The 22284-nt window shown below is 35.2% G+C and overlaps 1 protein-coding gene across 1 annotated transcript; it reads right to left on the bottom strand.

Moving 5' to 3' along the window:
- Positions 1–290: 290 nt before the first annotated feature.
- Positions 291–21241, bottom strand: LOC139144328 (G-protein coupled receptor GRL101-like). The gene is made up of 14 exons (XM_070715033.1): positions 21181–21241; positions 20597–20710; positions 19977–20246; positions 19616–19732; positions 18947–19063; positions 18599–18707; positions 17971–18039; positions 16752–16823; positions 15352–15423; positions 14526–14597; positions 11327–11397; positions 3420–4450; positions 3017–3151; positions 291–1253 (listed from the first exon to the last, which is right to left on the bottom strand). Exons 1-11 carry the CDS (start codon positions 21239–21241, stop codon positions 11361–11363), a joined length of 1110 nt encoding a protein of 369 aa, XP_070571134.1. The 3' UTR covers positions 291–1253; positions 3017–3151; positions 3420–4450; positions 11327–11360.
- Positions 21242–22284: the final 1043 nt, after the last annotated feature.

Consider the following 22284-nt stretch of genomic DNA (forward strand, 5'->3'; position numbering starts at 1 on the left):
ATAAAAGTATCAACAAGTTCCATGAATTGAACGTTTCTATTCTAATTCACAAAAAAGTGTAACAGGCAGAACAAAACTAAAAAAGTTAAAAACATCCGTACCATTATTGGTAAAATGACAAATATCATTAATCATCAGTGCAAAAAACATACTTTTATGTAAGTATAATACTTCAATATCGTCAACAACACATTACGAATAATTTACAATGTGTGTACAAGTAGGAATTATATCATAATATATTTAATTATATTAATTAATTTATTTTTTATTATATTTATTTTTTATTTATATTTATGATAATGGTCTAAATCAGTAAGTTAACGCATAGGAATTTATTATTTTGCATCACTTTTCAAAGCGCACTCCTAAAAAAAATTGATGCGTATGACATGACCGAGCCTTATAAATCTTTAACATCACCTCGTCTAACTGAGCTGCTGACCAGCGCTCTTTCATGGTGTAAGCCAATCGATATTATATTAAATATGGTTCAAATTCCAAGCAACGCAACGACTCAGAAATTTAAAGTCCGTTAAGGAAACTGTAACTTTGTCGTGCCTTTCGACGCTGGTACATTTGAATACATGCAATCACTCACTCTGAGCCAGTCAAAAGAAAGAACACCCCTTGAACGGTCAAAATCAGAATACAATTGAACTCCATTGACCATGAAAAACTTAAAATGAACAACTTTTTCTTGACCCGAAACTTTATCGTTAGTGGAAAAGACATTTTCATATTCACAGATAACGATCACCAATAGATAAAATTCGAATGAAAATCCCTGATTATGCAATGAGCAGGGATTGAACATATCAAAGGAGTACCTCAGCCTGAAAGCTATGTATTTTGAAATTTTTGAGAAATGTTGGTTAGATTCACATTCAAACACTTCAAATAAAAACGCTTGTTTTGCATTTCGTAATAAAATAACGACCCGTGCATTAACTTACCTTATCAGATATCACTTGAAGAAATGAGATAATATAGTGCTTAAACTCTTATACAATATTATATTGATTGTATCAGTATAACAAAACTTATTACTTCTACTGCTACTTCTACTACAACTAATGAAATAGAAAATTATATCATTATCATAATAGTTATCATCATCATCATCGTCATCATCATCATCATCATCATCATCATCATCATCATCATCATCATCATCATCATCATCATAGTCTTCGTCGTCATCTCAGAAATCAACGTCAACAGCATAATCTTTATCTCACCATCATCATCGCCTGAAACGAATAAACACGACAATAAACACAAATCAATTTGCATTCAGCAAAGACAACGTAAACGATGTACGTCTTACAAAACTAAGCACACATACATTATCAACTACAATATCGTTAAGCATATTCTGCATAATCGTAGCATTTTGAGGTCGTTTTAAATTAATAATCAATGATCTTCTGAAATATCAGAACTTTCTTCGACATACTCTGTCACGTAGCTAGTACTGCGAGTTTAAGGAGATCAGTTGCAAGTCTATGATCCGCCAAGAAGATTTATATTAACAAGATGAGCTAAGAATTATGATTTAAGCTTAACAAATACTGTAGGCCAGTTTCTAACAACTGTTAGTCCAAACTGACTGCTGGTTAAAACTTCTCTTGTGGACACCAATTTTCTCAAACCAACTTTTAAATGTCAAAAATAATTGGGAAGGCGCAGTACAGAGTTTTCTCAGTGTAAACAAAACACACTTAATGTCCAAAGTGTGAGAAACATACTGTATATTCTAAAATATAGAAAATCTTGATGTCCGGTAATTTTATTTTGGTGTCACGTAATATCCAGACTGTCTACCATAGGAGTTATTTTTACACATCTGCAGTTTATACCACTCCATATTAACGATATGCCTCTAAACACCCCTGATCAGCCACTTTTGTTTCTTAAGTTTATAAGCTAGGCAACGGCTAGGAAAGTATAATTTTACAACATACGTTATCATGTCCCCAGACATTATAATATTAGCTGACACTGCAGTACCGTATTTGTAAACGATAAAACATATCAGTAGTCCTCTTAGGTTGGAAAAATGTTTTTGTTCAATGTTATAATATAGAAATAACAGACGACGCGCTGATCATTAACATTATATGATGGCAAGGGCGAGAGGAAAGCCAATAATTAACGGGGGAGCCTTCCAAGGCCGTTAAGTTTTGGCTTGCCTCTCGCCCGCGCCCATAAATAAACGTTACTGGTGAGCGCGGAGTCTGTTATTTCACTTATAGTATTAACGAATCCCAAAAAACCGTAAACCTTTACGAAAATATTCCGTGCGAACGACAACGGGGCCCAAGAACCTGTCAGTGAGTAGTGCGCGCGTTGCAAAAATTTGGCAAATCCGTAGATTTTATTGAAATAGTGTCTAAACTTGGCCCATAAATGCTAAATTTTATTTTGTGGTTAATTATGATCTTTGTACAAATCACGATTTTCGTTTTGACCGTAAAGTTACTGTGTTTACGATATTATTCATATTCACGGGCATGAAAACAAACCATTACTGTGTATTTGTGGGAAGTCACGTGGTTCAGCTCGACCAATTAAAACGCAATGGACAGGGCATGGCAATATAATCCGTCAGAATTTGTTTCATTTATTTAATTTTAAGGAGGATGTCGAAATGAAGCTGTAAACTAGTAGTGAATGATGTCAAAACCTACAAATTAATGTCGTGATATCAAATATACACCTGTTTACTGATAATACCATATCCCAAAGAAACTGCTTCAAGGTCAAGAGAGCCATATCCGAACGCCAAATAGTACCTTGAGGACCTTAAGAAAGCACGTACTCTTTACCTTTGAAGATGAGTGTACCTGTCAACTGCACTTTTCCCTCACCTTAACCCGAAATATTATTTGAAGTGTGTTAGTCACCCTAAGCTGATAAAGTTTCGCGTTGTTTTAGCCAGAGACGTATGTTTATTCACTCGCATTACATAATGAGATGTCACATTGTAAATTGTAAGTTAAAAATTGCTTACACAAGGAGAATTAGAATTGAGTCTCCATGGTCACGTTTGTACTTTGTATTGTATCAGATTCTTCACCCGTCTTCAGTGTATCTTGAGTGGGAGGGTCGCACGGGTTCTCACGCATTTCCATCCTTTGCACAATATCTAAAATATAATAAAGCAGAATGATATATTTTCTGCGGGTTCTCGCGAGGATAAATGAAAAAAATCGTACAGAACGTGCTATTCTTAATATTACCAATGCACTATTTACTTTTCAAGTAAAATGAAACAGATAATTTTAATTTTTGTTGATACCGAAAATATAGCCACTGTGAGAGTTGACGCAATAATTAATCTTGAAAAATATCAATAATAATAAAACGTTTGCTTTACCAAAAAAATGTGAAATTAAAAAAACCGTATTACTTGCCTTGAACGAGAGGACACTTTGCTTCAGGTTCAGGTTCAGGAGGAGCTGAGCGTTTAGACGGTGTCTTTCTTTTGATATGAGATATTGTGTACAGGTAAGGGTTCACAGCCGAGTTCACAGGTAAAACGAAGACAGCACTCCAAGCATAAACTGAACCTGGAATTGTGACTGTGTCAGTCAATGCAAGAATGCCCATCACAGAGATTGGAACCCAGCAACAGAAATCAGTCAGTACGATAAGAGCCATCCTCCTTGCAATTCTGGCTGATTCTTTCTCTCTTTCCCTTGATTTGACAGAGGACTCTTTTGATATCATACGTATTCGCCAATACATGAGCACATAACAAGCAAAGATCACGGTAAAAGACAGGAGATTCAGGAAGAGGAAGATTGTGACAGAGTATTCCCATCCGGGAGAGCTCTCATTTGTCAGATGTAGAGACAGGCAGACCGGGGAACGACCATAGTAATTATCACCAAAATAAGGTATGCCAGTTAGCGGCAACAAGCTGATGAAAGTGACAACAACCCAGCCTGCAATCGTTACCACAACGGCTGATTTCAAGTTAAAGTTGAGAAACTTATAAGGAAATGCAATGACCAGAAAACGATCAATTGTCATAATAGTCAACATGAAGACAGACATTTCACTTGATAATGCTGCCAAAAATCCAGCAAAAGCACACAAATTACTTTTCCTCCAAAATTCGTCATGCCGGACATACTCTCCTCGATAATAAACATCAGTCGATGCAATAATGAACATGTATATACCCATGCAAAAGTCTGCAATTGCCAAATTCCAAATGAAGAACGGATCAACTTTCACTAGTTCCCTGTTCCTTATACGCCTGATGATTACAATGAAGTTGCCGATCAATGCCGACAGGCCTATGATCCAAACACACCACCTCAACACTTGATTTGCCATAAGATCTTCACAAGATGAAAAAGCGTCTGCCTTGGGCATACATATTTCGACTTTTTCAAGTTGTTGTACCATACAGCAATACCTGTAAGCATCGGTAAATCTGAAAGGGCAAAAGAGAAAACCACGTTTTATGAATTCTGAACAAATACAAGCTGAAGGCAGTGAGGCCAATATTTCATATATTACTACTAGACTACAAGAGAAAGGTGACCTATTAACGTAAGAGAAGAATGACATGACGGAGAAAAAATGAGAAATCAGTTTTCCAACATGGAGAAACAACGACAACAACAACAACAACAACAACAACAATAATAATAAAAATAATAATAATAATAATAATAATAATAATATAATAATAATAATAATATGGGGATCCGATATTGTTCATAGGGGAATTTCAAATCGGATACTTAAAAGTGTGGGGTGAGAACATCGCCAAAATTATCTTGAAAACTTTATTTAAACTTATCTCATTATTATTATTCCATTGTTTGGTGATTTAATGATAATTATGTCAGTATTTGGCCATTATTTTGCAATTATTTGATCATTATGATGGATATTATTTTGACATGATTATGAACTTATTTGGTATTTCGGTTGTTTTGACATTATTCAGCATTGATGTCTTGATTTAGAACTTATCTTATCATTATTATTCCATTATTTGGTGATTTGGTCATTTTTATGTCATTATTTGGTCTTTATTATGCGATTATTTGGTCATGATTACAATATTATCTTGACATTATTATGGATTTATTATGTTAATTCGGTTCTTTTGCCATTTTTCGGCATTGATGTCTTGATTTGGAACTTATTTCATCATTATTTTATGCCATTATTTGGTGATTTGGTCATTTTTATGTCATTATTTGGTCTTTCTTATGCAATTATTTGGTCATGATTACAACATTATCTTGATATTATTATGAATTTATTATGTTAATTCGGTTCTTTTGCCATTATTCGGCATTGATGTCTTGATTTAGAACTTATCTTATCATTATTATTCCATTATTTGGTGATTTGGTCATTTTTATGTCATTATTTGGTCTTTCTTATGCGATTATTTGGTCATGATTACAACATTATCTTGATATTATCTTGACATTATTATGAATTTATCATGTTAAGGATGTACGATCGGCAAAATATAAGCGTACTGCACCGATTTCCGCGCAGAAATGTATCCATAGTAACCACGCGCGCATAGTGACGTTCCGAACGTTTTTGCGTTGTATAAAATGTCGTCTGCAGGTAAAGGAAAATCGCGCCGAGAAAATGTTCAGCGTGCCCTCAAAACACGCTGGAAGGTACGAGAATTCAGCAAAGAGATAAAAAAATGCAACATGACCGTAGCCTGTACAGCGTAAGTCAGAGATCTGATTCGCTGTACAAGAGGAGGTCGTGGTTATAATCCCAATGATAGTGTCGCTAGTAGACCTACCGGAGAATGGAAGAATGGCCGTCGCATTGTCGATTTGAGTGTACTAGCCAAAAATCTTGACACTTGTGTCAGTTGCGGGCTTGCCTTTACGATTGTCATCGTGTATTGGGGAAACGCCAAGTTCACGGCCTCGGCTCCTGGCTCCACGTAGTGTGTGACAACTTAGCCTGCAGCGAAGTCAACCTAATCGGATAATCCCCACCGATAAGCGTCACGGCAATAAATATTACGTGATTTTTTGTATGCTGTATTAATATATAGACTCTAAAAAGTAGAAGAACCTAAAAGTCTTTGCTTTGTTCTGTCATTTCCCTCTCATTAAAGTTAAAAGGTAGGCTTGAATCATGACCATGCCTGGACAAGGCCACTGCAGGTAGCCACTGCAGGTCAGCAGCATTTGAAGAGCGCCCCGCGCGACGAACCCGGGAGAGCATGGTTTATCGCCAGAACCTGTAAATCCTAGTTAGATTTTGCGAAATTGTGAAAAATCGAGCTCGGTGACCTACTAAACAAAATGTTGTTTTGAAAAATTCACAAAAAGAGCTATTATTTAGCAAAGTTTGAGAAAATTGACATTAGTAGAAACTATCAATAATTAATAAATTACCCTCTCGCATTCCTGAAATTTGGGGCATATTTGTTGCAATTTTGGTTAAAAAATAAATATCACGACTTTTTAACTCAATTTTAATGTAAGTAAAATCTTCAAAGTAGCTTAGGTTTATAATTTCTTTATCTTTTACAGTGTAAACGTGAAAAATGCAATCATGATATAAATATGAAAATGATGACCTGTTTTATTGATTTTTAATGATTTTGTGAAAAACCTTGAATTTTTAATGTCATTTTGTAAAAAAAACAAGCGCGGTGACCCCATCTTTTTTCCCATTTTGGGACTATTCACATATGTAGGTATTCGAAAATCCCAATTTGAAAAGATTGACATTACTTTTACTTTTCCGATCGTACATCCTTAATTCGGTTCTTTTGCCATTCTTCGGCAATGATGTCTTGATTTGGAGCTTATATCATCATTATTATTACATTATTGGTGATTTGGTCATTTTTATGTCATTATTTGGTCTTTCTTATGCGATTATTTGGTCATGATTACGACATTATCTTGATATTATCTTGACATTATTATGAATTTATTATGTTAATTCGGTTCTTTTGCCATTATTCGGCATTGATGTCTTGATTTAGAACTTATCTTATCATTATTATTTCATTATTTGGTGATTTGGTCATTTTTGTGTCATTATTAGCCATTATTATGCGATTATTTGGTCATGATTACAATATTATCTTGACATCCTCTTGGCTTTCAATTATCTGACCTCCTTTTTTATCTGAACTCATTATTTGACCTGCATTTGAACCCTACCCAGAAATCATTGCACATGGAGATTCACAATGGCGGTTGATACCGTCTGTCCGCTCGCATATCTAGAGAGAGAAAAGCGGGCTTTGCGTAAGTTTTAAAGCGCAGCTCAGCACATCGCGTATCTAGAATAGTTGGGCGTGCTCGAAAACTGAGATCGACCACAATTTTGGATTAAAAATCGATTGTTTTTCGGCGGCGGAACTGGGCTTTGGTGGGTAGCCGACGGTGGCCTACAGTAATACACCCAGCCCAGCGTACAGGTCTGTGTACCATGTGTTCTCGGCGTTATATGGCACAGGCCCAAGGCACGTTTCGTAGATCGTCGTCGGATGGGAAGTGACTAAAACCGAGGTTCGGCCTTCGGCCTCACAGTGTCAGTCACTTCCCATACGACGACGATCTACGAAACGTTCCGTGGGCCTGTGTTATATGGTGGTGGCCGTATAACACCGGAAACACACAAGACCTGTACGTACGCAGGCTAGGTTACACCCAGCCTGCCACACAGAGATCAGTAAAGGTATCGATACCGTGGAACGAAATAAAAAAATAATAAAAAATAATAAAAAATAATAAAAAAAACCAAGCTCGAGAAGAGTTCCCGACCAACCAAAAATATAATGTGGCATACCTACGATAAACATCTTCGTTGAACGAAAATTTCTTTGATACTTTTAGTACCGCTTTTTCAGTCTGTAGCTTACAGATTGCAACTCTAACTGGCCGTAAAATAAGATAAAAGATAAAAGTATTGCTTTCACATTTTTTCATAATTCCCATCTGGACTCATCTGGATGAGAAAGCTTCATAATGGCACGAATATGTTGAGATGATTTTGATTCTAATAATACAATCAAATGCAGTGTGGTCTATATTTGGCAAATAAATACGACAATGTAATCGCTTTGTCAAGGTCAAACATATTTACGAAAGAGTATCATTAGGAATGAATAAAAATTGGATTTCGGCGTGAACTCTGGTTGAAGTCTTGCATTTACAATGACATGTAAAATGTTTTATATTTATTACATTGTAAATAAGACATAACAACCAGAAAACTAGCTCCTGCAGAAGCCTTAAGCTTAAGAATATATAGGGGTGTCGGAAACAGGGATGTGTAACATGGATCATGGTGTTTGAGCTTTAGGGCGCAGGCGGTCACCATCCACTGCGCCCGCATTGGCAAAAACGTGAGAGACTTCAGAAACTTTTGCATCTAATAAACATAAACACATAATCTTGGTCGCGCTTCGCTCCATGGAACTGGGGTATAGTAACATAAGCTTATGGACATTTTTTAACACAGCACGGAGCTTTTAACACAGCTCGGCGATTTTTTTAACACAGCGCGGCGATTGTCGTTTTCGTCCACGGTATCGATACCTTTACTGATCTCTGTGTGGCAGGCTGGGTGTAACCTAGCCCTGCGTACGTACAGGTCTTGTGTGTTTCCGGTGTTATACGGCCTCCACCATATAACACAGGCCCACGGAACGTTTCGTAGATCGTCGTCGGATGGGAAGTGACTGACACTGTGAGGCCGAAGGCCGAACCTCGGTTTTAGTCACTTCCCGTCCGACGACGATCTACGAAACGTACCGTAGGCCTGTGCCATATAACCCCGAGAACACACGGTACACAGACCTGTACGCTGGCTAGGTGTAATACTATAGGCCACCGTCGGCTACCCACCAAAGCCCAGTTTCCGCCGCGAAAACAATCGATTTCTAATCCAAAATTGTGGTCGATCTCAGTTTTCGAGCACGCCCAACTATTCTAATTACGCGTTGTGCTGAGCTGCGCTTTAAAACTTACACAAAGCCCGCTTTTCTCTCTCTAGATATGCGAGCGGACAGACGGTATCAACCGCCATTGTGAATATCCATGTGCAATGATTTCTGGGTAGGGTTCAATGCAGGTCAATAATGAGTTCAGATAATAAAGGAGGTCAGATAATTGAAAGCCAAGAGAATGTCAAGATAATATTGTAATCATGACCAAATAATCGCATAATAATGGCTAAATAATGACACAAAAATGACCAAATCACCAAATAATGAAATAATAATGATAAGATAAGTTCTAAATCAAGACATCAATGCCGAATAATGGCAAAAGAACCGAATTAACATAATAAATTCATAATAATGTCAAGATAATATTGTAATCATGACCAAATAATCGCATAAGAAAGACCAAATAATGACATAAAAATGACCAAATCACCAAATAATGGAAAAATAATGATAAGATAAGTTCCAAATCAAGACATCAATGCCGAATAATGGCAAAAGAACCGAATTAACATAATAAATTCATAATAATGTCAAGATAATATTGTAATCATGACCAAATAATCGCATAATAAAGACCAAATAATGACATAAAAATGACCAAATCACCAAATAATGGCATAATAATGATCAAATAAGTTCCAAATCAAGAAATCAATGCTGAATAATGTCAAAACAACCGAAATACCAAATAAGTTCATAATCATGTCAAAATAATATCCATCATAATGATCAAATAATTGCAAAATAACGGCCAAATACTGACATAATTATCATTAAATCACCAAACAATGGAATAATAATAATGAGATAAGTTTAAATAAAGTTTTCAGATAATTTTGGCGGTGTACTCACCCCATACTTTTAAAGCCCCAATAGCTGCTAATTTTATGCATTATTTTCATGATTTTATTTTCAAACCAGAGTTGGTTCGTTTAAATGTACTTGCTGAAGGACGTGTATTGAAGTATCACTGCTCGCTGATTTGGACCATGCCTACACGTTTTAACAGGTTTAATAATAAATGGGTGCCGCACCCATAAAATGGCGCCCCCACGGGAAAATACAAAAAACAGTATTTTCCTGCACATATACATCGTGATCATAACAGAAACAAGTATGATGCCATTTACTTGAATGCATCACACGGTGGCTAACATTTTGTTGTTGTAATCTTTATTTTCTCTGTCATATGAAAACTTTTGAAATGGCGGGAAATCTAAAATGACGTTAAAACCTGTGCATTTACATGCCACTCATAACACTCATGGCAGCGTTATACACTTTTTCAGTCTCTAATGGGTCTTATTCAAAGAAACATCTTGGAAAACGAAGGATATTTTGAGATCGATTTATTAAACATTTGCAGCTATTGGGGCTTTAAGTATCTGATTTGAAATTCCCCCTATGACATAAAAATGACCAAATCACCAAATAATTGCATAATAATGACAAAATAAGTTCCAAATCAAGACATCAATGCCGAATAATGGCAAAAGAACCGAATTAACATAATAAATTCATAATAATGTCAAGATAATATCGTAATCATGACCAAATAATGGCATAATAAAGAACAAATAATGACATAAAAATAACCAAATCACCAAATAATGGCATAATAATGATGAAATAAGTTCCAAATCAAGACATCAATGCTGAATAATGTCAAAACAACCGAATTACCAAATAAGTTCATAACCATGTCAAAATAATATCCATATAATTATGAAATGATTGCAAAATAATGGCCAAATACTGACAATAATTATCATTAAATCACCAAAAAATGGAATAATAATAATGAGATAAGTTTAAATAAAGTTCTCAAGATAATTTTGGCGGTGTTCTCACCCCATTTAAAGTGAGGTATTTCACATGCTCTTTTTTTGTTCGACTGCGGTAATCTTCAATTTTATCACCATCCATTAATTTGTCAAAAAGTAAGAATATGTAATCATTTTCAATTCAATATTTAGTGATGATAATATAAATGCCCATCATTTTTATTCCAGTTATTTAATGGAATCTTATAAAAGGCACGATTGGAAGTAATTTTGAAGGTAGGATCTTCATAGTTTTCAAATTTATCAAAATTGTTAGGTGTTCTATGGCTAAATATTGCAATGTTAAATTTAATTAAAAAGAAAAGTAGATGAGCTTACATTTACTGATCATACCGACATCGCTTCACCATCAAGTTATCCCAAATTAGTTCCAATCGTGTGTAAAGTTGTTTGATTCTAGGTCATCTAATTTTAACAAATTGTGCGGGTATACGTCACAGCATATTGTAAATACAATAGTTACTGTAATTAACAAGAATTTTAATCATTTACTTACATCTCCTTCAAACTTGACAGCGGTAAGAACACCTTCAGACTATCAACAGTAAATTATTGCCAGTCAGAAACCTACAACAAATGACATTGTCATGTTCTATACGTACTGCATTGATGTTAAGCACTTATCTTTTCAGTCCAACAGGGAAACTTGTTACCCTCGTGAAGTGATTTATTTAGGAGACATTTTAAGGTATCGTACGTATATAGGGATCAGACTGTTGAAGCAGAAACAATCAGAAAAAGAAGGGAATAACACAAAATGACTGATGAGCTTGTAAAAAAGTAGATGTGCTCATATTTTGAAATTTCGGAGAATAAATTTCCTACAGCTACATTATACATCTTTATGGGGCGGCAAGAGATTTTATTAGCACTAGGATAGTCAGAGACAGGTACATTACTCTGCAGTAAAGTCAAATAAAATGTGTTTTGCGGATATTAGAAAATGGAATGTATGGCGCTGATAAGTGTCATTGTTGCTTGGTAACAAGTGATTTATATCTGCACAACAGATAGTTATAGTCTTATTATAATCTGACAAACTTTGTTGAAGTTTGAATATGGCAAGGAAATTAACGAGGGTTGATTGTTGTTTTGCGATACTGCTTTTCTTATTAAGCGTTGCATCCAAACATTCATTGAAAACAATGGCTCTTGTTGAAATTAAAGAAATATAGCATATTGTTTATATAAAGCATATCGTTGAAATCGATAAATAACATCAGTATAAAGATCGTCAACTATCAGCAGATAAACCGGTGTTTGGAACAACACTGATAGGCAATCCCATGAAAACCAAGTATTATCGACCCATAATTAAGAATGTTTGAATGATCGCGAAAATGAAATTTATTTACGTATGTTACCGGAGTTAGGAAGTGCCACGCCAGGGCAATTACGTTTACTGAACAATCATCAAAATTAATCGGCAAATGTACTAAAGGCAACGGTCGTATAAGAAAAGGGAGCACTTTTGAAATGTAGAATTGTATTGCACTGTAGTTGAGAAGGGCACATTTTGTTACAAATGTACATTGGTGATGACATAAATATAGTAAACCCACACGCTGTCGCAATTTCTCGCTCAAAATGTTTAAAACAATTATTTTCTTATGCAAACCGAAACATTGTCACCGATATCAAGTGAGCGAAATGACTCTACTTGAAGTGTGATTGAGTATTGTATTCTAGCAATGAGTTTATTTATTATTTTTTGTTACTCGTATAAATTTTTTGAATAACCCCCACCAGTTTCAAGGATTCTTCTCCCCCGACCTACAGAATTGTTTCTGAGGTGAGATTAAACATTTCTTACCGTTGACAGTTTGATACTTTGAAAGTTAGTGGGAAAAACAATAAGGAACACTACGATACATTCTTGAACAGTTTGTGAACTTGACTGCCCTTACAAAAACAGATTTCTCGAGTTTCTGAGATTTTATATTGAAAAAGATGAATTTTATTTTGTCAGTTTCAAAATTAGCAAGATAAAATAGTGCATAAAAATCCCCCTAAAATGGATTGAGAATATTTGAATGCCCTTATTCTAGTAAGAGTCTTCGACCCATACAATATGTTGAGGAATTTTTAAAAACTGGTTGCAGGGGCTTCCTCGCTGGTAAGTGATGACACTCAATCATCCTAGTCATATATTTCTTTTTCATACGTATTCCTGTTTTTATTCTATCGCACATTTCTTTCCCATAAGTGTTCTTTTCTTGATTTTAACTGTGAAAAGAAAACACGTTTTTCGCAGTCTTCTCAGATTTAACCTAGGCGCCTAAAATTTGCTCAGTGTTTGTTTTGTTCTAAAATTTTACCATCACTTTTCTGGTCTACCACTTTTTTGGGCGCATTTTAAATCTTTAGGAGCAAGGAAAAATTCACAATCTTAGTTCTTCTACAATTGTTAAATGATAGATATATTACAGGAATGACGGTCATTTTGAATTTGAGATATCGAGAAATCTTAGGTAAAGTGTCCCTCCAGTACAATATTTTGCACATGTAGCCCTGATTGTTCTTATTGATTTGGTAAGAGAATTGTCGACACTTTATTGGGGAAAGTTCGAACATATATTTAACTCTTTCACATTTGAGTTCCATACTTCACCAACTGGCTTATAAGAAGAACCCCTCTTGTACTCTCCCCTAGAGGGTACTCTTGTTAAGCTTATGCAATCGTCCATCTTAATTTGCACTTAAGGGCATCTCAAAACCTGGCGGCTCTGGAAGATGAAAAAATGCCCATTTCCAAAATGTTTCCGAATACTTTTGTTTTGGTTTTTTATGGGTCCTCAAAAGAGTTTTTTTTTTCTGGCAGGAATTATTATGTCAAGTTGTATCTATCAAGTAAAAACTGATGCCCTTCATGAAAAGGCTCCCTCAGTCTAAACTTACCAAAACCACCGATATTCAAATAGTTCATAGAACATATTCAGGATTCTGGGACACAGTCATCAAAAATCCCAACAGTCCCAAATCCCCTATCGTTTCGTAGACTTTGATTTTCTGACTGTTTTTTTCTACACAGTTTCAGCAGTCTGTGAGGAAAAACTTATAAGTGCGCAAAAATTATTTTAAAAGATTAAGAATATTTCTGGTCCCTGAATGCGACTCCTATTATTGCAGTCAAGATCCCTTTTCCCGACAAACTCTTCAAAGCCTATAATTTGTGTTTCCTCGAATATTTTATGCCAATTTCATCTTGCCACTCTGAAACAGTAATTCCTTGAAAAAACTGGGAACCTAGAAACTGTCATTGGACGTGCGGGGATTATAAGACTAGCGGAGTTTTCAAGAATTTGGGGTTTGGATTCTACCAAGTTTACGACAACCAACAGGGTAGAAATGTTTAATGTTGACTCCAAAATATCTGGGTGTAGAGGAGGGGATCACTGTAACTGATTGAAAGTAGGGGTGCTGTTCTGGAATAAATTATGCAGGAAGAGTAGTCTTATACTACTTTTGGTTTTTCTATTTACCTTTTCGGTGGACATGTGGCAGAGACGGGGAAATGGGAATGTGGGCTTGGTAAGGAAACCTCAAGTGAAGCGTTTTTCTCTTGATATGATATATATTTTTGTACATTCTAATAGTAAATTGCAACGACCCAAGTACAAACTTCAGCAACTTTTCTGTCAAATCCTTATCTTCAGAAAGTTGACATAAAGCAATGTTCTACATTATATACTCACAAAACTCGTAGATTATCAAGGCCTTCGAATGCCCCATCTACTATATGAGTTATCATGTTATCCGCAAGATCACTGAAATGAGAAGATGTTAAACATTCAATTTTTATAACACACTCAGCGTTGACGCTTGTTTTATGAATATTTAAAATAATTGAGAGACATCTTAATGTATGTCTGTTTGTGATGTTGAATTGATTTTCGCTTCTAACCTTTCACAAACATAAATTGATGGGATAGTTTTATTCCAGCATTTTTAACTTTACTGCTCCAATTCACTATTCATTTCCCTTCTTTTCTACAACTCGCTCAAGAAAGATTTACATTAACAAAAGAAAACCTGGTTTGATAAATACGTATGGCAAGTTAGAAACTACCGAGTAGGAAGATATTAATATTGTCAACATGGGGGTTAACATATATTTGCAGTACGTAAAGTGATGCAACCTGACACAACAATGCTATTCCTAAAATATTCAGGTGATCAACTATTCAAAATGCAAAGTGACTGAAAATGACGAGGAAAGAGACGCATACTCTTTGTTAGACGCTCCACGAACGGAACCTTATGGTGCACTTGTTATTCTAAGGAGAATCGATTCAAGAAAAGCGTGTACCATTCGTTGACCAGATAGGCTGAACAAGGTAACCTGATTCAACTTTATTGTCAATGTGTTTAAAGCCCTTGTATTTCTATACTTTGTTTTAATTGAGTTCATCTACTGTAATATGAATCAGAAAGTCGTAATTTTTTGGGTGAGAGAAGGAACTCTTACTAGAAACTAAGATCGAGAAATGACTGATGCGTCATTCTATATTGTCTACTCACAGTGTCTTCAAGTTTCTCATTCCGTAAAACGTGTGGTTTAATAATCTTCTAATACTATTTGAGCTGAGGCGTCTGAAAGAAAAACAACAGTGATTGCATCACATAAGAGTTGTACAAAGACGAAGATAGAAGTAGACTGACCGACAGAGCTACACAGTTATGGCAGGTTTGTCTTACAAAGTATACCGTGATTTTTAGGGCTGCAATTTTTGCTACAATAGGCAAAGTCACTCATAATAAGTGACATCAATCGTGCATCACGATCGCATTGCGGCCTTCAAATTTATTGGTCATATTCACCTTATACCGATCATGTACTGCAAGGGCAGCCCCATCGAGTCGGTCTGTGTTGAGGAAGGTGTCCCCACAAAACAAATTATTTATCATGAACTTAAATATATACGCAAGATTATCTCGGGTCATTTTCCTCGAAATAATTTGATCTTCAAACCTTGATTATGCATGCGCGTACAGGGTATCGTTATTTTGAAAATATACTTTTCATTTTCATTAGCATTTTAAACACTGCAACCTGCATACACTACTTCCAACGCAATGGAAGGAATTACAAACACACACACAGAGGCAGAGACACACAGAGACACAGACACCTCTGTCTGTCTCTCTCTCTCTCTCTCTCTCTCAAAGTCTGCATCACCTTTCCTTTGTTGTGGATGTTTAACTTTGATCTAAAGTAATGAAGCAGTCAACCGATAGTAATGATTACAAACATAACTTCCAGTGATTCACTTAGTCTTGAAGTAGCCATCTCTCTAGAGTAATGTTGTATTTTAACAGATACTAAAGTCATTAGAAATGCCCGGTGTTGGATGTTAACTCAAGCTTCATATTAAAAGATCATCTCATTGTGTTTTGACAATATTTTCTGTCCTTTTGATTTCATAAAAGCTATATGCTAAGTTAATCGTTAGAATACGTAGATTTGGAGGGTAATATACGTTGTACACTTTAACACAGAAGTTAGAACTTAGAGTTTTGGTGGAGAGTTTGACATTCACCGTTGCTGTCATGTAATAAAGATTTGAAGTGGTTTTTACACCCGATATCTTGATGTGTGAGCTTTCAGTTAGTGAAAGCATTACGATCTAAGGCTGATACCTCAACTCATAGACAATACAGTAAGAGTGGTACCACCATATAATGGATTCCATCGGACCATAGAAATATGATAGTGGAGTTGGCGCTCAGCAAGAAATATGAACAAAAGAGTAAGTGGAGGTAAATCACAGTGACAGATAGTTTAATATCTATGAAGGCAACTGAATGTTGACATTCATTACAAAGTAAACTGAATAAGTTAGGTCAAAGTTGTACATCGATGAGTCACTTTTGAAATAGCAATATGAATACAGGAAGGTGATTATATATGCCATACTTACAAGAAGTACAAATTCACGAGAAATTCGAACTTCCGAGGACGTATTTCTGAAATCGAATTGTTCATCAAGTCCCTGGGAAAAATGCAGAGAAAAATAGCGAGTGAAAATTATGATATATTTAACACGATTGGAACTAAATTGGGATAATTGGATGAGAGTAATTATAACGAAATTTCAATGAAATCGAAAGTTTTACAGCTTAAATTTTACAAAATGATAGAATACTGTAAAAATTAAATGTTGTTTTTATCGAACAATACAACAAAAACACGTCAATTATTGTATATCGCTGAAATCGTATTCATTTCTCTGAAAAGGTTGTTTTTATGTGTAAATGTTATTAAAAAAACGAGACAAAATGCATAAAATGTGTCTAATTAATGACTTTGAGTCAGGGCACTTTTAAAATGTCCTTTACTTTTTCGTCAGTTTGGGGCTTAATAAACACTAAATGTAGTCAGGGCACTTTTGAAATGACCCTGGCTAACTAAACCGTAAATCGATTGAACAAACTTCATTTTGGTCGGGGCAAAGTAACAAATCCAAATTAGAACTAGTATTTCAGTAACAAAGAAAGTAAAGACAAGTTCACACATTTTCATTCAAATATAAATATTGTTCATAAGTATTGAACAATATTGCATTAGCTGCAGTCATGCAATGATTCTTACTCAGAACATTAGCACAACATCACAAATTTTGAATACAATTTTAAAGATGGTAAATATGGTGTAATATTAAACATTTTTTTATTATTTAGAAAAAGTGCCAATCCAATTATCCCAATTTAGTTCCAATCATGATACATTTGCAAATTAACAATAAAAACCGATGCTTACACTAGGTTCTTTGCAAAGTTTGAAATGTTGCTTACATATCTTTAACTTATTTATGTGAAAAATCAGATTGCACATCTTAAAACAAAGCAAATAATTTAGATGTCAACCCCTTCTGGAGATTTCGTGATATTCATTGAGTTTTTCCACATGGCATTAGTGATATCATGTAATGTTGATTTGGTTGCTAAGATCGTAGGGTGTTTACATTCTAAAACAGAACAGGCAAGAATTGCCATGTTACATTACGTTCGAGCAAAGTCTACAAAGCGGTGCTGTGTAACATACCAAGACAACAGAATTTGTATTGCAATGACCGTTCAATTTTAAAAATTACTGTGGAAAAAATTAACAACATTATGTATTCTTCCTTGTTTGCTTACAGTTCTCCAAGCAATGGATAATACTGCAACTTGTCATCAATAAGATTGATATCATTTCCAGTCATGTTCCTGTAAACGACAGAAAGCGGGATAATTCGCTGATATTGATAATCATTTCCGGATAAATATTACAAAGCATTTTCATTTCATCTCTATAATAAATACTGGGTTTCGTCCTGTGAGTTTGGTACTCGATAAAAGTTACCCAAAGTTAAGAGATAATGGCTATTCCCTTTATCAACTCTATAGCGAAACATTAAACGTTTAATTTCAATAAAAGCATGAATCATCTGTTATTTCAAAATTATAAAATCAGTGAACATATAGGTAGTGCATCAGCGAATGCCTGAAAAATTGCCGGTGATAATAAATTATGTGTTTCGCATTATTCTTACTTTTAGATACAGTTTTTTTTACATCTGAGTACTTTTAATATTTAGTTGTGTCGATTACTTATATTTTTAATGTCTTGAATACTGACTGCATTAAGAATTGCACTTTATCTCTTGTGTTGCTAATTTACCTGCAAACAAAAGCATGGCACAAGATTTAATTCTTTCTTCCTGTCAACTTTTAAAATTGTTTCCCTAGAAAAACAACACAAAGGGTACCGATATTCCATACTAACATTTTTCTTATGTCAGTTGTACTACCATTTCCAGGCAAACTCTTCATCTCTTGGTGTGAACAGTCAATGATGGCTCCAAAACACTTACAGGTAGATGGACACTGGAGATCTTCAATAAAATATTTGCACACAAATGTAAAATTGATATTGAATTTGTATCGGCGAATAAATGTAGCGTCTCGGTGATATATGTAAGGTAACTCAGATTATCTTCATTGGAGGGAAAAATTTCAAACGATGTCGGATATCGTTATATTTATAAAGAATGCCATTAAATACCCATTGATTTCTATATGCATCTTATTAACTTGTATATGAATATATACTACTCAAATGTGATTAACTTACCACACAAGAGTTCGTCGTCCCCGTATGCGCAGTGCTTAATGTTGTCACAGCGCTGTGACAATGTAATGCAGTTTTTCATCCCATGACATTGGTAGCTTCCTGTGCAGTTGTAGATTTCTAGAATGAAAATGGTCGTGCTTAGAGAAAAACGTTTATGCCGGCACATTATAAATGTTTCAACTTCATGCATAAATAAATCAAGAGGTCGAGCATTATGGATCACATGACTGGTTTTCTAATTCAATTTCTTATGGCCGAGCGGTTCTGTCTGTTGCTTCTCCGCAAGGTGACTGGATGCCGTATGTTGTGGGTTCGGACCCCGATAGAAGACACCGCAGTATGTATTTCAGCAACGCTTTTTTACACTCGGATGATATGTAATAAACGAATGATTATATGGCAGTCTGCTGAAGAAATGAGCACAGTATTGATATAGGGACCGTCGTTGGCTGGATGGCTTTGTTCGACACTGAGTTTGTACAATTGAAACTATACTTTGAGGGTGTCTACGAAGGGAGATACACTACAATTTTTGCTATCTATTGCACAGGTTACAAGTATTTGTTTCTCCAGAGGTGAGTGTCCCTGCATGATCCTGAGTATGGGATATGTGCATGTCCATTTGATATTAATTGTGCTTGTGTGGAATTTGTATCCTAAAATGTTTACCACATCCTTGCTCATCTGATCCGTATGGGCAATCAAACACCCCATCACATCGACGATGTAGTGGTATGCAGTAAGCGTCATGACATTTATACTTGTCATCTGGACAATTGAAGAGTGCTTTCAAAGAAAGAGCAATTCCACATCAGTCATTTCAATACTTATCGCTTTGTATGGATAGTTGATGAAAACGTGAATGATTGTTATATGATTCGGCAACTACTTGAACAGCTCATCAGAAGCGTAATTTGTTGCATATATTGACAGACATCGGATACACTTACGTTTAACAAAACTTATTGTAGGTCATGGTGTTTCAACTGCCACTGAGCTCAATGTTGCAATAATTAAAAATCAATCTTACAGCAATTCCTGAGGTGAGAAGCATCTCGACATCCTTGTGGATACCCATACTCATCAATATCATAGACACACTCCCACTTTCCATCAGAGCAATGGGTATTCTTGCATTTTATGTTCTCGGGCGGACATGTTTGACTGTTGATATTGTTGCTTTTGGCATTGTTGCTTTTTTCATCTTCTCTGCCACCTCCTCCACAGTCAACCTCTCCATCGAACTTTGCACTCGATGGGATACAATGCCCGAAGTTACATTCAAACTCACCACACTCGTCTAAAAATTCGATTTGCAAACAAAATTCTACATTAACGTCACTGCTTACAATACTCCTATTCCGAAGATTTATGTCACAGCAGAATAAAGAGGTTAGCTTCATTTGACATGGTGTCGAAAAAAGTTAAACTGGTTAAAAATAGACATTTCACGGGCAGTTTCAAAAGACCAAGAAGTGGATCTGTGCTGTAGAGTAGATAAAATATGTACAACGTATTTTGATGAAATGTTTCACGTTGAAAACACCTTGAGAAGAGGTGTTTCCAGTGTTTGTCGGTAGATTCAGATCGGTAATCAAAGAACTAGCAAAGACGTCAGTCAAACAATTTTGATTGTTCAAAAATATTTACCACATTCTTCATCCTGTCCGTTCAAACAGTCTGGAATAAGATTGCACCGTTTAGATTTTTCTATACACTGGTCGTTACCACATTCAAATTGACTCGTTGTACAGTCTTGGTGAACTTTTTTACAAAAAATCAAAAGAAATAAAGAATCAGTTTGATCAATATTATCCGAAGACGTATCGACACAACAATAGCCAATATATCTTGTGTTTTGTACAGTAATTGCTATCCAAATCTAGTCTTATAATATTATGCAATAGCAATATGTCAGCATTTGTGCATGTGTTCATGGCATTTAAATTATTTCCTACATCTTGTAGGTATGGCAAACGGCAGAGCTAATTTTTGGTCAGACAGTTTTAAAACAAAAGTTGCAAATCTTTGCACTATTCCTTTATTACTTTAATTATTTTGATAATTTTGTTTCTTCTAAGGGTAATTGTCTCACTTTTCTAGCCATGAACTCTCCAAGTTGGTCGACGGGATGATCTAGAATTGCTGTATTAGAAAAGGAAGAGATAGATGACTGTATTCTCGGGTATTACTCCAACAGATGACACTGACAACAATACAATAAATACACTTACCACAGCTTTCTTCATCACTATTATCACCGCAGTGGTCGATAAAATCGCAATAAAATGTCATCGATATGCATTTGTCATTCTTGCAGTGAAACGAATTAATTGGACAGCCATTATGCATGGCTGAAAGAAAAAAATATGGCTTAATGTGATTCATTCTGTTTGGTATTACACCATTAGCACATTATGTGTTTTCCTGTTAAGATTGGCTGGATGGATAATTATCCGTTGGTATGATTGTCTAGTGGCATTTGGGAATTTTGTGACGTTTTCATCAAGTGAAAAGCCTTTCTAACTCTCTAGTAAAATGAATTTTTATTGCATCAGTGGATTGCTATAAATATGGCATCCAATGATGTTATTGAACTTGATGTCTGAACAATATGCAATTATGACTATCAATATACTTACGGCAGTCATTCTCGTCTGAGTTATCGGAACAGTCACTGAATCCATCACAAAAATACGTTTTGTGAATGCATACTCCGTCATTACACTGAAAGTTCCCTTCGCCACACGACACAGGGTTTTCTGATCAAAATAGTAAATAGTAGCAAATACAATTTGACCTCATTTCAGACAATCATATACAATCGCAATTGTTGAAAATCTTTCACAATAAGATAGCCATCAAATCAATATTTGGAGCAAGTGACTCTCACAGTATCATTATAATGTTCTGATATTGTTATCGGTGAAAAGTTTCATATTGTTCAGTATTTTCCTGATATACGTCCAAATTGTCATTACTGTCTCAATTAAAAACCATTTGTGAAAAGTGATATTTCATAACTTCATTAATATAACTTGACACCGCTCAATGCTTCTTTGGACAATAAGATAGCTATCAAATCAAAATCTGTACCACGTTTCATCAAATTAAATGATGTACTTTCTGAATATTATCACTAATTACAAAGTCCATTCATATGCAAATGAACCTTAGTCAACCTGACACTGCTCAGTGCTTCACGCAACAACTAGATATTTATTTTGTCAATATCTGTAGCAGGTTTCACGATAATTGGTGCTATAATTGCAGAGTCATATCACTAATAACAAAGTTAATTAAATATGCACATGAAACCTCGATTCACTTCACACTAC

This window comes from Ptychodera flava, chromosome 1 (genome assembly GCF_041260155.1).
Source record: "Ptychodera flava strain L36383 chromosome 1, AS_Pfla_20210202, whole genome shotgun sequence".
Lineage (NCBI taxonomy): Eukaryota > Metazoa > Hemichordata > Enteropneusta > Ptychoderidae > Ptychodera > Ptychodera flava.

Excerpts from the sequence above, each read along its gene's own strand:
- LOC139144328 (XM_070715033.1), bottom strand. The coding sequence starts at position 21,241 with ATGACATTTTATTGCGATTTTATCGACCACTGCGGTGATAATAGTGAT. Across the intron at positions 18,708-18,946 it reads GGACGACGAACTCTTGTGTG|ATCTCCAGTGTCCATCTACC; the intron begins GTAAGTTAATCA and ends ATTTTATTGAAG. Across the intron at positions 14,598-15,351 it reads ATGAGAAACTTGAAGACACT|TGATCTTGCGGATAACATGA; the intron begins GTGAGTAGACAA and ends TTCTCATTTCAG.